Source organism: Hylobates moloch, unplaced genomic scaffold, assembly GCF_009828535.3.
Source record: "Hylobates moloch isolate HMO894 unplaced genomic scaffold, HMol_V3 SCAFFOLD_8, whole genome shotgun sequence".
In the NCBI taxonomy this organism is placed as follows: domain Eukaryota; kingdom Metazoa; phylum Chordata; class Mammalia; order Primates; family Hylobatidae; genus Hylobates; species Hylobates moloch.
Window position 1 is genome coordinate 34,313,857 of NW_026652283.1, and position 16,495 is coordinate 34,330,351.

The 16,495-nt window shown below is 48.2% G+C and overlaps 1 protein-coding gene and 1 long non-coding RNA gene across 2 annotated transcripts in view; both read left to right on the top strand.

Moving 5' to 3' along the window:
* Positions 1-632: 632 nt before the first annotated feature.
* LOC131384109 (uncharacterized) lies at positions 633-2,940 on the top strand. The gene is made up of 3 exons (XR_009214637.1): positions 633-917; positions 1,939-2,029; positions 2,442-2,940. It is a non-coding gene; the product is annotated as an uncharacterized LOC131384109 (long non-coding RNA).
* A 438-nt stretch (positions 2,941-3,378) lies between these two features.
* Positions 3,379-16,495, top strand: part of ZBTB8B (zinc finger and BTB domain containing 8B) — a 21,871-nt gene continuing 8,754 nt past the window's right edge. The window contains exons 1-2 of the mRNA XM_032159055.2: positions 3,379-3,482; positions 8,824-9,855. Coding sequence (XP_032014946.1) covers positions 8,865-9,855 — 991 coding nt within the window. The 5' untranslated portion in view covers positions 3,379-3,482; positions 8,824-8,864. The remainder of the gene's footprint in view (positions 3,483-8,823; positions 9,856-16,495) is intronic.

Below are 16,495 nucleotides of genomic sequence, written 5' to 3' on the forward strand. Positions count from 1 at the left end.
CTGCTGCTTGCTGCTGAAGTATGGCAGCAGAGGTATGAGGAGTGTCTGCAGCAAGGTTGCAGGGTCTAGTCACTAGCCATATAGGGGTCGAGAGGCTGTTTCAGGGGCAGCAATGGTGATGGTGACTTCCAATCCCTGAATCACAGCCACGGCAGTGCGTTGTTGAGCTTAACAGGTACAGTGATGATGTCCTGATTTCTTACCTTCCTGATTGCAGCAAAAATGGGTAGCTACCCTGGTGGGACAGTTTGGAGTCATCCCTGCAGAGTCGTTCTGTATTTGTATTACTTAATTCCTTATATGAATTCTTTTCTGTTTAAACTAGCCAGGGTGCTTTCTGCTTAAACTAGCCAGGTTGGTTTTAACTGAACCTTGAAAAATATACTGAAGTTCAGAGCATCTAACACTAAAAGTTGTGCTGGTCTAGGTGGAGAGAGTAAGTCCCACAGCAGACCACATCAGATCTAGAGATCATAAGGCCTCTAGATATTTCCTATGCCTGGTTGTCTGGCACATGTCCTGTACAGGCCACCCCAAAAAGCCCTTTTACGTTAGCAGTCTGGAAAGTTACTAGGTCATCCAGCACAGGTGGCATGTGCCATAGTCATAAAATTTGGGACCTGAAACTTGGAGCCTGGATGCAGGAGATGTGGAATGAATACTAGGGTGAGTTCCAGGTACAGTCATAATTAAGGTGAAGGCATCAATGACGTGACTTCCCAGGTGAGAAGATACAAAAGGCTGAGCCCAGAGAAGCTTGGTGCTCCTCACTTCTGATGCTTTCTCTGCTGCCATGATGATCAAAAGTCCTCAGCACCCGAGCTGGCCTTCAAACTGGGTGGCAAGGACAGCCACACTAACAGGAAAGATGTGACTGCTGCTGTCCCTCTCTGGGTATCCAGCTTTACAAGAAATAGGTAAACTACTTTTCTTTGATAGATAGTACATTGGTGTTTGGCTGACATTTTACCTCCTAAAATTAAGTTACCTTAGAGTGAACTCCAATTACATTCTTGACAAGCTCTAAAATATATCCTAAATAAACCCCTCCATCTCTACCACCTCTACCCTATCCCCAGTTATCAGCATCTATCAGCAGGGGAGAGATCATATCTTATCTCTTCACTGCTTAAGATCCTTCGAAGGTGTCCCTTCACATTTATAAGAAAAAATCCAAACTCCTTAAGGTGGCCTACAAATTCCTACATAATCTGGCCTTTGCTTCTCTTTCCATTTATATTTCCTGTCACCAGGACTGGCTACATAATTTGTGGGGCCCAGTGCGAAATGAAAATGCAGAGCTCCTTGTTCAAAAACTATTAAGAATTTTAAGAGGGCAATGGCAGAGCATTAAACCAGGCATCAGCCCTTTCTTCTTTTTTTTAATTTTTAAAATCTTTATTTAAGGCCGGGCACGGTGGCTCACGCTTGTAATCCCAGCACTTTGGGAGGCCGAGGCGGGCGGATCACGAGGTCAGGAGATCCAGACCACGGTGAAACCCCGTTTCTACTAAAAATACAAAAAATTAGCCGGGCGTGGTGGCAGGCGCCTGTAGTCCCAGCTACTCGGAGAGGCTGAGGCAGGAGAATGGCGTGAACCCGGGAGGCGGAGCTTGCAGTGAGCCGAGATCATGCCACTGCACTCCAGCCTGGGTGACAGAGCGAGACTCCGTCTCAAAAAAAAAAAAAAAAAAAAAAAATCTTTATTTAGATTAGATTTTCTTTTTGTTAGTAGTTTCATCTTCTTCTTCTTCTTCTTCTTCTTCTTCTTCTTCTTCTTCTTCTTCTTCTTCTTCTTCTTCTTCTTCTTCTTCTTCTTCTTCTCCTCCTCCTCCTCCTCCTCCTCTTCCTCCTTCCTCTCCTTCCTCTTCCTCTTCTTCCTCTTCTTCTTCTTCCCTCTTCCCTCTCTCCTCCTCCTCCTCCTCCTCCTCGAAACAGTGCAGTGGCACAATCTCAGCTCACTGCAACCTCCACCTTCCAAGTTCAAGTGATTCTGATGCCTCAGCCTCCCAAGTAGCTGGGATTACAGGTATGTGTCACCATGCCCAGCTAATTTTTGTATTTTTAGTAGACACTGGGTTTTGCCATGTTGGCCAGGCTGGTCTCAAGTGATCCGCCCTCCTCAGCCTCCCAAAGTTCTGGGATTACAGGTGTGAGCCACCGCACCTAGCTCTTTTTTTGTTTTGTTTTGTTAAGTAAAAAACCTCACCTGGAAGCACCAGCCCTTTCTGAGTGTGCGGCCCTGTGCCACCGCATGGGTTGCATGCCCATGAAGCTGGTCTACCTGCCATCCACTTCCTCAACCGAATGGCATCCTCCTGTTTCTTAGATATGTACCAACCGGTTTTCTGTTTTATCTTAGCATGGCTCACTACTCCTCATTAGGGTCTCTCAGTGGAGAGGATAGCCATAAAATTACTTTTTTTTTTTTTTTTTTTGAGACGGAGTCTGTCTCTGTCGCCCCAGGCTGGAGTGCAGTGGCGCGATCTCGACTCACTGCAATCAAAATGAGACGTTTTGACATGGAGACATATACAGGGAATATGCCCTGTGAACATGAAGATGGCCATATGCAAGCCCAGGAGAGAAGCCTGGAAGAGACCGTTTCCTCACAGCGCTCAGAAGGAACGAACTCTGCCAACATCTTGCTTTCAGATGCCCCCAAGACTGTGAGACAATAAGATCTGTTATTGACGCCACCCGGCTGGTGACACTTAGGTACAGCAGCCCTAGCAAACGAATACACCCCCATTAGAACTAAGCTCCCTGGGAGCGGTAAGCTGCCTTGTCTTGCTCACAGCTGTCCCAGAACACGCCTGTACGGTCACTTAGCACCTAGTACTGCCATTTAACCGTTTCACTAGTATGTATGAAGGGGAGAGCCTGTCAAGGGAAGAGCTGAATCTTTTATCTTTTGTGACAACTACCCAGTGAAGGAAACCGCGGGTATGCAATAAAAACCTGTTGAATCGATTAAACCATTTCACTTATTTCCAGATTTTTGCGGAGAGCGCCAGTAGGTGCAATATGTGAGGACTGATGAGTCACAGCTCTTATTCCCTGGGCTGCATTAATACCCACGACGTGCTTTTCGCTCTCCAGACAAAGAGACCGGTACTTGGCAGGTGCCTCAAGTGGGACTCAAAAGACCGAACCCAGCTGCAGCCTTTCGCTAGCACTGGTCCTCGCCCCTTTTGGCATCTTGGTACTTGTAGTTTTGTCCACTCTATCTTTACCCGAAAAGCCAGCGCTGAGACCACAACTCCCATCACCCTGCGAGCACCGGCGCCTTCAGAGCGCATCCTCCGAGGGGCACCAGCGCCATTGACCACCCTGCTGGCCGAAGGGCCCGCCTTCCCGAGGCCAGGCGCTCCCGCGATTGGCCAGCCGCCCCGTCTCTCATCGGAGGGCGCCAGGTGAATGAAAGGGGGGCGTGTCGGTGCGCGGAGCTCCGTGGCTGCGCTGCTGGAACCCGCTGGAAGGTGAGCGCCAAGCAGCGGGTTAGCGCTGCCGCTTTCGTTGGTTTGGGGAGGATTCCGAGCACCGGGGAGGCTGGCCCGAGATTGGGGTTAGCGGGCAGGGTTGCTCCCACTCAGTCATCCTCCTTCAGAGCGCTTGGCCCTGGCAACTCCTGGGACCTCCGCCCCGCGAGCCCTTCCAGCGTGGGGAGGGGCAGGCGCGGCCGTGGGCCCCCAGCTTCCCTGTCATTGGGTGCCCTCCGCGTCGTCCAGCCGGGGGTCGCGGCGCCGACTACTTCCACGGTGAATGGTGCCCAGGCGTGGGGGCTTGGCCACACTGGAGAAGTGCCAGCGGCAGCGATGGCCACTTTGTCCGCGGGAGGCCATGGGAGGGTCTAGGCCTCGGGGCCCCACCCTCGGGGTCGTGCCCTGTAGCTGGTTCTGGTGGCCTCTGTAGGTCGTCTGGTGCTAGACAGGAGAGGGTCTGTCCTGCGAGCAATTTAGATGCAGCTGACCCTGAAATTCTTCGTGTGGAAATGGAAACTTCTCCAGTGTCCTTCTCCGATCCATGCCTAAAAGAAAGGAGTGACTTCCCCAACCTGTCGCATCGTGTCCTGGAGGATTTGGGGAGGCCGGTTAGCGTAGTGGTTAAGGATGTCAACCCGGGAGTCAGTTCTCTCTTCTATTCCTAACTTGGTGATGTTATCTGTATCTTTGAATCTCAGTTCCTCCTCTGAAAAGGAGGATGTAGTTAGAGTATCTGTCGCACTGGGTTATTGTGAGGTGAAAACTAACGTGCTTGTAAAAGCCAGGCATGGTGGCGCGCACCTGTAGTCCCTGCTACTCGGGAAGCTAAGGTGGGGAGGATCTCTTGAGCCCGGGAGTTCCAGGCTGCATTGAGGTAGGATCGTGCACTCCAGCCTGGGCAACCGAGCAAGACCGTGCCTTTTAAAAAATTTAACTTAAAAAGTAAAATGAATATTCTTGTACTTTGTACAGTGTTTTATAAGGAATAGTGCTCAATATTTTACTAAAATTGAGGAGCAGGTTTTTGTTATTCTCAGGTTGGTGGGACTGGAGGAGTCTTGTCAGAAAGGGTCTGGGGGGGGTGGAATTCAAGGCTGCTTTGGCCTCTGAACAGAGACAGTTGTGTGATCTGGCTAGGACTCCCTCAAGGGTATATGAGAGTTTGTATTGCAGGTAGTTGTGTTGGCATCTGCTGTCTCCTGGAGGACAGGCACTATACTTGGTTCATGTTTCTATTCCTGGCATCTTCCTTGTGTCAGGCATTGTATGTAGCCGGTAACCGTTGAATTGAGTTGGAACTGTGGGATGGTTGGGAGGTTCCCTGCCAGAGTGCGGATAAATGTGCTTCTGAGAGAAGTCTGCCCTAAGAGCTGCTTTTCTGGGATAAGTGGTGATCCTCAGCACTTCCCGGGGCAGCAGAGCACATTCAGGCAAATGGGGGTGATATAAATAAATATTTACACAATACATACCAAGTACAGGATTGGGGAAAATTTTGAAGAAAAATACTATATGGATAGACTTTTGCAAAGTCAGGAAGTAGAATAAAAATAATTGCAATAGAATAAAAAATAATTTAAGAAAGCCAAAAGAAATTGGTTTTAGGTGCTATTTCTGGAAAGGAGGCTCTTCCAGTGAATGACAGAAGTGCCCTGGGAAGAGCCACTGTAGATCAGACCATACTACAAGTGAAGAAGTGTTGTGCATACTTATATATTTATCTACCTGGCTTACCAACTCCTTACCCCTCTGCCCTGCCTCCTTTTTTTCTTAGTTAACAAAGAAAAAAGCCAAGGCAGAAGGATCACTTGAGTCCAGGAGTTTGAGACCATTGAGACCAGCCAGGGCAACATAGTGAGACCCCATCTCTACAAAAAAATGTTTTCAGAATTAGCTGAGTGTGGTGCTGCATGCCTGTAGTCACAGTTACTCGGGAGGCTGAGGCAGGAGGATTGCTTGAGCCTGGGAGGTCGAGGCTGCAGTGAACTGTGATCATGCCACTGCACTCCAGCCTGGGTAACAAAGTGAGACCCTGTCTCAAAAGAAAAGAACAGCAATACATGCACATAGTAAAACATTCTATCAGAAAGGTTTAAAATGAAAGGAAAATCCCTCCACACATTTCTTTTTTTTTTTTTTTTCGAGATGGAGTCTCGCACTATTGCCCAGGCTGGAGTGCAGTGGCACAATCTCTGCTCACTGCAACCTCCACCTCCACTGCCTCCTGGGTTCAAGTGATTTTCCTGCCTCAGCCTCCTGAGTAGCTGGGATTACAGGTGCCCGCCACCATGCCCAGCTAATTTTTTTTGTATTTTCAGTAGAGACAGGGTTTCACTACGTTGGCCAGGCTGGTCTCGAACTCCTGACCCCAGGTGATCTGCCCACTTCGGCCTCCCTAAGTGCTGGAATTACAAGTGTGAGCCACCATACCCGGCCCCAAGTGGATTTTAAACTTGGTTTATAGTTTATCTACTAAGCAATTAAGAAATGAGTATTCCTTTTTTGCTTAACAAATCTATTTTGTCCAAAGCACTCTGCCAGATACTGTAAGGGATATAAAATTGAAGAAGACATGGTGCATGCTTTCAAAGGGCTTGTAGTTCATTGACAGAGAAGGGCCAGGACATAAATAACAAGCAGGAGTTAACCAAGGGTAGTGGAATCAGTCAGTTAGGAGTCTCCCAGTTGCATGAACTAGAAAACCCAACTCAGAGGTCAGTTGTGGTGGCTCACACCTGTAACCCCAGCACTTTAGGAGGCCGAAGGGGGAAGATCACTTGAGGCCAGGAGTTCGAGTCCAGGAGTTCGCGACCAGCCTGGGCAACATGGCAAAACCCTGTCTCTACCAAAAATACAAAAAAAATTAGACTGGCATGGGGGTGGGTACCTGTAGTCCCAGCTACTTGGGAGGCTGAGGTAGGATAAGATTACTTTAGCCAGGGAGGTGGAGGTCAGAGTGGGCCGAGATCATACTACTGCACTCCAGGCTGGGTGACAGAGTGAGACCCCATCCCCCATCTCAAAAAAAAAAAATATTTAAAAAAGAAAACCCAACTCAGACCAGCTAAACCAAAAGGGAACTTAATTGGCTTCTGGCACTGCTTGAGTCGGGGCTCCGATGTCGTCCCCAGGCTCCATCAGCCTGAGCTGGGCTGTCATCTTTGTTAGGCTGACTTCCCTGGTGGTGTGGCAGCAACATCCCTCACGTCCTGCATCCCACAGAGCAAAGAGTGCTCTTTTTTGAAATTCTAGCAAATGTTTCATTGCTTTTCATTGGCTCTGAAAACTACATGGCCATCTCCGAGCCTGTCACTGTGGTCACAGGGTGGGATGCCTTAATTTTATTAGCCTACATTATAGCTTACACACCTGGTGCTTGAGGATGGCACCAGCTTTATGCAAAGCATGTTGGCCAAGAATGGGAGAAGGACGCTTCCATCAAAGCCAGAAAAAGGCACTAGAACCAAAAGAATGGGGAATGCATGCTGGCTAGCCCAAGAATCCACCAAATACTTCAGTGTAATGATGATAAAAGGAGACCAGCCTCGTTCGTGACCAGCTGGGTAACACGGTGAAACCCCATCTCTACTAAAATACAAAAAATTAGCTGGGTGTGGTGGCTTACACCTGTAATCCCAGCTACTCGGGAGACTGAGGCAGGAGAATCGCTTGAACCTGGGAGGCGGAGGTTGCAGTGAGCCGAGATCGCGCCATTGCACTCCAGCCTGGGCAAGAGAGCAAGACTCTGTCTCAAAAAACGACCAGTTCAAATTTTGAATTGGACTGAGGTGGGGTGTGGTGCTTATCTCAGGACTTAGGTGGTGAGGCAGGATGGCAGTGGTATGCACATGCAGTCCTAGGTCTTGGGAGGCTGAAGCAGGAGGGTTGCTTGAGCCCAGGAGTTTGAGGGTGTAGAGAGCTATGATCACACCATTTGCACTCTGGCTTGGGCGACAGACCAAGACCCTATCTCTAAAAAAGAAAACCGGTTTCAGATTGATACACTAAAGACTCAAGTATAATTTTTTTTTTTTTTGAGACAGAATCTCACTCTGTTGCCCAGGCTGGAGTGTAGTGGCACAGTCTCAGCTCACTGCAATCTCTGCCTCCTGGGTTCAAGCAATTCTCCTGCCTCAGCCTCCCGAGTAGCTGGGACTCAGGTACCCGCCACCATGCCTGGCTAATTTTTGTAGTTTTAGTAGAGACGGGGTTTTGCCCTGTTGGCCAGGCTGGTCTCAAACTCCAGACCTCAGCTGATCTGCCCACCTCAGCCTCCCAGAGTGCTAGGATTACAGGTGTGAGCCACCGTGCCTGGCCTCAACTATAATTCTTAGATGTGGATATTTTCTATAGTTTGAGGCTTGAAGAAAGAAGAATGTAGTACATTAGAGCATTGGCTCTGGAGGCCAATAGACCTGATTTTGAGTCCCAGATCTGTTACAACTGGGTCATCTCCTACCCTCAATTTCCTTATCAGAACAAGGGAGACAATATTAATATTTACTTACAACGTTTTTATAAAAATTCATTGAAAGAATTCATGTAAAACAGTAAGCACTGTGCTCACATGCAATTAGCTATAGTTTTTTTTTTCATAAATTAACCTAGTTGGATAACCTCTTATTTTTATTAGATCCAAAGCAGACCATATTATTATTATTATTTTGACACAGAATCTTGCTCTGTCACCCAGGCTGGAGTGCAGTGGCACAGTCTTGTTTCACTGCAGCCTACACCCTCCTGGGTTCAAGCGATTCTCCCACCTCAGCTTCCCTAGTAGCTGAGATTACAGGCCCGGCTAAGTTTTGTATTTTTCGCAGAGAAGGGGTTTCACCATGTTGGGCAGGCTGGTCTCAAACTCCTGATTTCAAGTGATCTGCCTGCACTCCCAAAGTGCTGGGAAGCCCATATCCTAAAGACACTATTGGACCACTGGTTTTGGAAAAATTGTTTAAAATTTTTAAAAGAAATCTTATTGGCCGGGCGCGGTGGCTCACGCCTGTAATCCCAGCCCTTTGGGAGGCCGAGGCGGGCAGATGACGAGGTCAGGAGATCGAGACCATCCTGGCTAACACGGTGAAACCCCGTCTCTACTAAATATACAAAATATTAGCCGGGCATGGTGACGGGCGCCTGTAGTCCCAGCTACTCGGGAGGCTGAGGCAGGAGAATGGCGTGAACCCGGGAGGCGGAGCTTTCAGTGAGCTGAGATCGTGCCACTGCACTCCAGCCTGGGAGACAGAGCGAGACTCCGACTCAAAAAAAAATAAAAAATAAAAAATAAATCTTATTTGTAAAGGTTGGGATTTGTGAATTAACTCACGAAAAATCTTGGCAGAGATACAGGTTTCCTCTGGAGCAGCAGCAGCTGGCGGAGCAATGGAGATGCAATCCTATTATACCAAGCTCTTGGGGGAGCTGAATGAACAGAGGAAGAGGGACTTTTTCTGTGACTGCAGCATCATTGTGGAAGGGCGGATCTTCAAGGCCCACAGGAACATTTTGTTTGCTAACAGCGGCTACTTCCGAGCCCTGCTCATTCACTATATCCAGGACAGCGGGCGGCATAGCACCGCCTCCTTGGACATTGTCACCTCTGATGCCTTCTCCATCATCTTAGATTTCCTCTATTCTGGGAAGTTGGATTTGTGTGGGGAGAATGTGATTGAAGTGATGTCGGCTGCCAGCTACCTGCAGATGAATGACGTGGTGAACTTCTGCAAGACATACATTAGGTCATCCCTCGACATTTGTCGAAAGATGGAGAAGGAGGCTGCTGTGGCTGCAGCAGTGGCGGCAGCAGCGGCGGCGGCTGCAGCGGCGGCGGCAGCGGCGGCTCATCAGGTTGACAGTGCAAGCCCCAGTTCAGGCCGGGAGGGGACCTCCTGTGGTACCAAGAGCTTGGTCTCCTCTCCAGCCGAGGGAGAAAAGAGCGTGGACTGCCTGAGAGAGTCCCCTTGCGGTGACTGCGGAGACTGCCACCCCTTGGAACTGGTGGTGAAAGACAACCTTGGCGGTGGCTCGGCTGACAGCGACCTCTTTACTCCACCCAAACGGATAGAGCCCAAGGTGGAATTTGATGCTGATGAAGTGGAGGTGGACGTTGGTGAACAGCTGCAGCAGTATGCTGCCCCGCTGAACCTGGCCCACGTGGAGGAGGCCTTGCCAAGCGGCCAGGCGGTTGACTTGGCTTACAGCAACTACCACGTGAAGCAGTTCCTGGAGGCGCTCTTGCGCAACGGCGCTGCCCCGAGCAAGGATGATGCGGACCATCACTTTTCTCGGAGTTTGGAGGGAAGACCAGAAGGTGCAGGAGTAGCTATGAGTTCCATGATGGATGTCCAGGCTGACTGGTATGGAGAGGACTCAGGTGAGCTCCCGTAGCAATCATCAGCCCTGCCAGTCATTTAGTATACACTGTCTGTTCTCCCATCATCATGATCATTATCACCATCATCATTGTCACTACCAACATTATCAGTACCATCATCACCAGTACCATCATCATTACCATCATCACCAGTACCATCATCATCACTACCATCGTCATCAGTACCATCATCACCAGTATCGTCATCATTACCACCATCATCACCAGTACCATCATCATTACCATCATCACCAGTACCATCATCATTACCATCATCACCAGTACCATCATCATCAGTACCATCATCACCAGTATCGTCATCATTACCACCATCATCACCAGTACCATCATCATTACCATCATCACCAGTACCATCATCATCATTACCATCATCTCCAGTATCACCATCATCATCACTACCATCACTAGTACCATCATCACCAGTACCATCATCATTACCATCATCATCACTACCATCATCATCAGTACCATCATCACCGGTATCGTCATCATTACCACCATCATCACCAGTACCATCATCATTATCATCACCAGTACCATCATCACTACCATCATCACCAGTATCGTCATCATTACCACCATCATCACCAGTACCATCATCACCAGTATCATCATCATTACCACCATCATCACCAGTACCATCATCACCAGTATCGTCATTACCACCATCATCACCAGTACCATCATCACCAGTATCATCATCATTACCACCATCATCACCAGTACCATCATCATTACTATCACCAGTACCATCATCACTACCATCATCACCAGTACCATCATCATCACTACCATCATCACCAGTACCATCATCATCATTACCATCATCTCCAGTATCACCATCATCATTACCATCATCAAAGTACCATCATCATCACTACCATCACTAGTACCATCATTACCAGTATCATCATTACCATCATCACCAGTACCATCGTCACCACTACCATCATCACCAGTATCATCATTACAATCATTACCATCATCACCAGTATCACCATCTCATTACGATCATCATCAGTCACCATTATTGCCACCACCACCACCACCACCACCACCAATATGCATTAATTGAGCACCTGCTGTATGCAGGGCACTGTTTCTTCACATGTTTGTGTTTTACCTCTACAACTGGAATGTAAGTGTGTTGGGGGCAATTTGGAGACATGAGAGGAACCCACTCTCTTCCATTAACCGGCAGTGGGACTTTGGTTAAATCATTGAATCTCTTTGAGTCTGTTTTGTCATCTGTAAAATGAGAATAATCATCCCTGCCCTGCCTCTCTCACAGGTTTGTTGTGGGGACCAAATGAGAGTTTTCAGAACTTTTTCTCACATGTCATCTTAGATTTCCTTTATTCTGGGAGGTCGGTTTTGTGTGGGGAGAATGTGATTGAAGTGATGTCCAGAGATATACGCTCCAAAGATTTATACTTCTCTATGTCAGCCAAGGTGCTTGACATAGAGTAGGCACCCAGCCTGGCATGCTTGATGATGCCATCTACTTGAGACTATTTGATTGATTGATTGATTGAGACAGAGTCTCGCTCTGTCACCCAGGCTGGAGTGCAACGGTGCGATCTCGGCTCACTGCAACCTCTGCCTCTCAGGTTCCAGTGATTCCTCTGCCTCAGCCTCCCAAATAGCTGGGATTACCGTAGGCGCATACCAGCACGCCCAGCTAATTTTTGTATTTTCAGTAGAGACAAGGTTTCACCATGTTGGCCAGGCTAGTCTCAAACTCCTGACCTCAAGTGATCCTCCTGCCTCAGCCTCCCAAAGTGCTGGGATTATAGGCGTGAGCCACTGCGCCTGGCTGACTTGAGACTATTTTAGAGCCAGTATTTGACTTTATGTGAGCTAATTTTTTACATCCTTTGGTAGGCTTTTGCGTTTTAAGAGAAGCTGATTGTTTCTTTGAACAGTTCTGAGAGTTGAGTTAATATGGTTAACTCCTCTTAACAGGTGAGGTAATTGTGTTGCAAGGTGTCTTATAGGAGACAAAAATAAACTTGGCTGTCAACTTACTGACGAAACGTGGCTTCCAGAACCTCAAGCCAAGGCTGGGCGCAGCGGCACGTGCCTGTAATCCCAGTTACTCGGGAGGCTAAGGCAGGAGAATAGCTTGAACCTAGGAGGCGGAGCTTGCAGTGAGCCAAGATCGTGCCACCACACTCCAGCCTGGGTGACAGAGCAAGACTCCTTCTCAAAAAAAAAAAAAAGAAAGAAAGAAAGAAAGAAAAGAAAAGGAAAAAAAAACCAGAACCTCAAGCCAAGAAATTAATGAATTGCAGTCTAGTAGTGAAATATTGAGTCGTGAAAGTCTTTTCCTTTTTTTAGCTGCGAATTCTCTGGTTGAAGTGAAAGTCTTTTAAATAAAGGGAGATCAGCTATTTTTATTCATTACTAAATGGCTGTCTTGAGACTTTTTCTTTTTTTTTTTGAGACAGGGTCTCACTCTGTTGCCCAGACTAGAGTGCAGGGGCATAATCACAGCTCACTGCAGCCTTGACCTCCCAAGCCCAAGTGATCTCCCACTTCAGCATCCCAAGTAGCTGTGACTACGGGCATACACCACCACACCCAGCTAATTTTTTGTATGTTTGATTTATAATGAGACGAGGTCTCCCTATGTCGCTCAGGTTGGTCTCAAACTCCTGGGCTCAAGCGATCCTCCCACCTCAGCCTCTCAAAGTGCTAGGATTACAGGTGTGAGCCCTTGTGCCTGGCCTGTCTTGAAACTTTCTGATTTCTGGGTTTTTTTTTTTTTTTTGAGGCAGAGTCTCACTCTGTTGCCCAGGCTGGAGTGCAGTGGTGTGATCTCAGCTCACTGCAACCTCTGCCACCTGGGTTCAAGCGTGTCTCCTGCCTCAGCCTCCCGAGGAGCTGGGATCACAGGCACGTGCCACCATGCCCAGCTAGTTTTTGTAGTTTTAGTAGAGATGAGGTTTCACCATGTTGGCCAGGCTGGTCTCGAACTACTGACCTCAGGTGATCCCCCTGCCTCGGCCTCCCAAAGTGCTATGATTACAGGGGTGAGCCACTGTGCCCGGCTTCAAATTTCATTTTTTTAAAAGCAAGAGCACTCAGTATGTCTGATTAAAACAAGACTTGAAAAACTTGAAAATGTCCAGGTGCAGTGGCTCACACCTATAATCCCAGCATTTTGAGAGGTCAAGGTGGGAAGATCACTTGAGCCCAGGAGTTCGAGACCAGCCCGGGCAAGATGGCAAAACCCCATCTCTACAAAAAAAAAAAAAAAAATTGAAAAGCTAGCCAGGCGTCGTTGCATGCACCTGTAGTCCCAGTCACTCAGGAGGCTGAGGTGGGAGGATCACCTGACCCTGGGAGGTCGAGGCTGCTGTGAGCTGTGATTGTGCCACTGCACTCCAGCCTTGATGACAGAGTGAGACCTTGTCTCAAAAAAAAAAAAAAAGAAGAAAAAAAAAACACTTGAAAATGCTGTTTCTGGTTCTCAGAGACACTGGCTTCACCAGCATTGGGAAGATAGTGGCCGCTTCCATGAACACACCATGGGAACTTGTTGAAATTCTCATTGCTGTATGTAAATGGCATTTCACAGACTGGTCACCCTTTCACATCCACAAGACTCTCATGATGCCCCATGCGTTTGGCAGAGGAAATATGGAGAAACTGCGACCCAGAAGGGTTTAGTGAGTTTCGTAAGAATGCAGTAGTAAGTGGCCCAGCTAAAACCAGAAACCTGGAGTGGCTTCTTTCATTCATTAAACAAACAGTGAAAGCAACACCAGTAGGTAGAGGATTTCAGTTCAATGATTTTTTTCTTTGAACCCCTCTGCATGTAAGCACAAGAAGTATCATGAAATAGGCATTTGACTCTGTGCCACTTATAATATATTCAGGTTCTGTCCTTATTGGTCTGGAAAGTCAGGGTTCTTGCTATAAGGTGCTGTGGTGTGGCAAGGCAGCTGCCCTGGCCCCTGGCCATGCCTGTTGTCTACCATGTTTTTATTTCATTCATATGGCTCCAGGGTATAGTTTTTCCAAGTGCTAAGGCACACAGTAGGACTGATTTGTTTGGTTATTCATTTATTTGTTCAAATATTTGAGTACCTTTTGTGTGAAGACATAAAGATAAGTTGGACATGGATGCAGCCCTCAAAAAACTGATGGTGTCATATAGGAGATAAGACACAAATGTGGGCCAGGCTCAGTCGCTCACGCCTATAATCACAGCACTTTGGGAGACCGAGGCAGGTGGATCACTTGGGGTCAGGAGTTCGAGACTAGCCTGGCCAACGTGGTGAAACCCCATCTCTACTAAAAATACAAAAACAAATTAGCCAGGCGTGGTGGCGAGTGCCTGTGATCCCAGCTGCTCAGGAGGCTGAGGCAGGAGAATTGCTTGAACCCGGGAGGCGGAGGTTGCAGCGAGCCAAGATCGCACCACTGCACTCCAGCCTGGGCAACAAAGCGAGACTGTCTCAAAAAAAAAAAAAAAGGCCGGGCGCGGTGGCTCACGCTTGTAATCCCAGCACTTTGGGAGGCCGAGGCGGGCGGATCACGAGGTCAGGAGATCGAGACCAGGGTGAAACCCCGTCTCTATTAAAAATACAAAAAATTAGCCGGGCGTGGTGGCGGGCGCCTGTAGTCCCAGCTACTCGGAGAGGCTGAGGCAGGAGAATGGCGTGAACCTGGGAGGTGGAGCTTGCAGTGAGCCGAGATCGCGCCACTGCACTCCAGCCTGGGTGACAGAGCGAGACTCCGTCTCAAAAAAAAAAAAAAAAGACACAAATGTAAATGACGTCACATGCTAGAAAGGTACTAGGGTTGAAAGACACTTAGAGGTATGAGTTCATAGTAGTGCAGAAGGAGAACTGGCTTCCTACTGGGAGATCAGGGAGGCATCCTGAAAGTGCCATCTGAAGGTAAGAAGTGGGGACAGGGAAAAATTGACTGGAGTAAGATCATGGAAAACCTTAAATGCAAAGAGAGGAGGTTTTATCTGTAGGCACAAGGGATATATATATATATATTTTTAAAGACAGAGTCTCACTCTGTTGCCCAGGCTGGAGTACAGTGGTGCCATCTCGGCTGACTGCAACCTCCGCCTCCCAGGTTCAAGTGATTTTCCTGCCTCACCCTCCCAAGTAGCTGGGATTACCGGCGTGCATCACCATGCCCAGCTAATTTTTGTATTTTTCGTAGTGACAGGGTTTCATTATGTTGGGCAGGCTGGTCTCAAACTCCTGACCTTAAGTGATCCACCCGCCTCAGCCCCCTAAAGTGCTGGGATTACAGGTGTGAGCTACTGTGCCTGGCCAGGTTTGTTTTGTTTTGTTTTGAGACAGGGTCTCACGCTGTCACCCAGGCTGGAGTGCAGTGGCACAATCACAACTCACTGCAGCCTCGACCTCCTGGGCTCAAGTGGTCCTCCTGCCTCAGCCTCTCAAAGTGTTGGGATTATAGGCATGAGCCACCACAGCTGGTCGTAAGGGAGTTTTTGGTAGTTTCTTTTATTTTTTTAATTTTTATTCCCACCTGATGCTCTGCACAAGTCTCAATCCCTGTAAAATCCGAACTGAACTCCCCTTTCCTCGTGTACCTGCTTTTCCTTCTGTTAATTTCATTCCTCCTCAGTGTGTCTCCTCTCCTCCTCCACAGCTACTACCTTAGCTCCTGTCATCTCTCATCCAGACTCATGGTCCCCTCCCACCTGGACTTCCTGCCTTTAATATTGACTCTTTTAAGTCTTTTCCCTGAATTGTGCCCAGAGGGATCTTTTAAATTTGGCCATGAAAGTTTGACCACGTACCTTCCTTGCTTAAAGTCCTAGCTGGCCGGGAGCTGTGGCTCAGGCCTGTGTAGTCCCAGCTACTCAGGAGGCTGAGGCAGGAGAATCGCTTGAACCCGAGAGTTGGAGGTTGCAGTGAGCCGAGGTCGCGCCACTGCACTCCAGCCTGGGCAACAGAGCGAGACTCCGTCTCAAAAAAAAAAAAAAAAAAGAAAATCCAAGCTGCTTACAGATAAAGTCCAAGTTTCTCAGCATGTTAGCTCCATGAAGGGCAGGAACTTTGGTCTATTGTTCACTGTTGTATCCCCAGGACCCTAGAACAGAGCCTGACACATAGTGAGTGCTCAGTATAAATTTGCTGAATGAATGAATGAATGAATGTGACCATCACAATCTAGTTCTTGTCCCTTCCTTGCCCTCATTCTTAACCCCCACTTCATACTTCATATTCTCATTTACCTCTACGCCTAAGCACGTGTTCTTCCTCTGCCCAAGATACGTTTCTCTGTCTTGAACTCCTGTTCATCTTTTAAAACCTTGCTCGGCCGGGCGCGGTGGCTCACGCTTGTAATCCCAGCACTTTGGGAGGCCGAGGCGGGCGGATCACGAGGTCAGGAGATCGAGACCACAGTAAAACCCCGTCTCTACTAAAAATACAAAAAAGAAATTAGCCGGGCGTGGTGGCGGGCGCCTGTAGTCCCAGCTACTCAGAGAGGCTGAGGCAGGAGAATGGCGTGAACCCGGGAGGCGGAGCTTGCAGTGAGCCGAGACTGCGCCACTGCACTCCAGCCTGGGCGACAGAGCGAAACTCCGTATCAAAAAAAAAAAAAAAAAAAAAAAAAA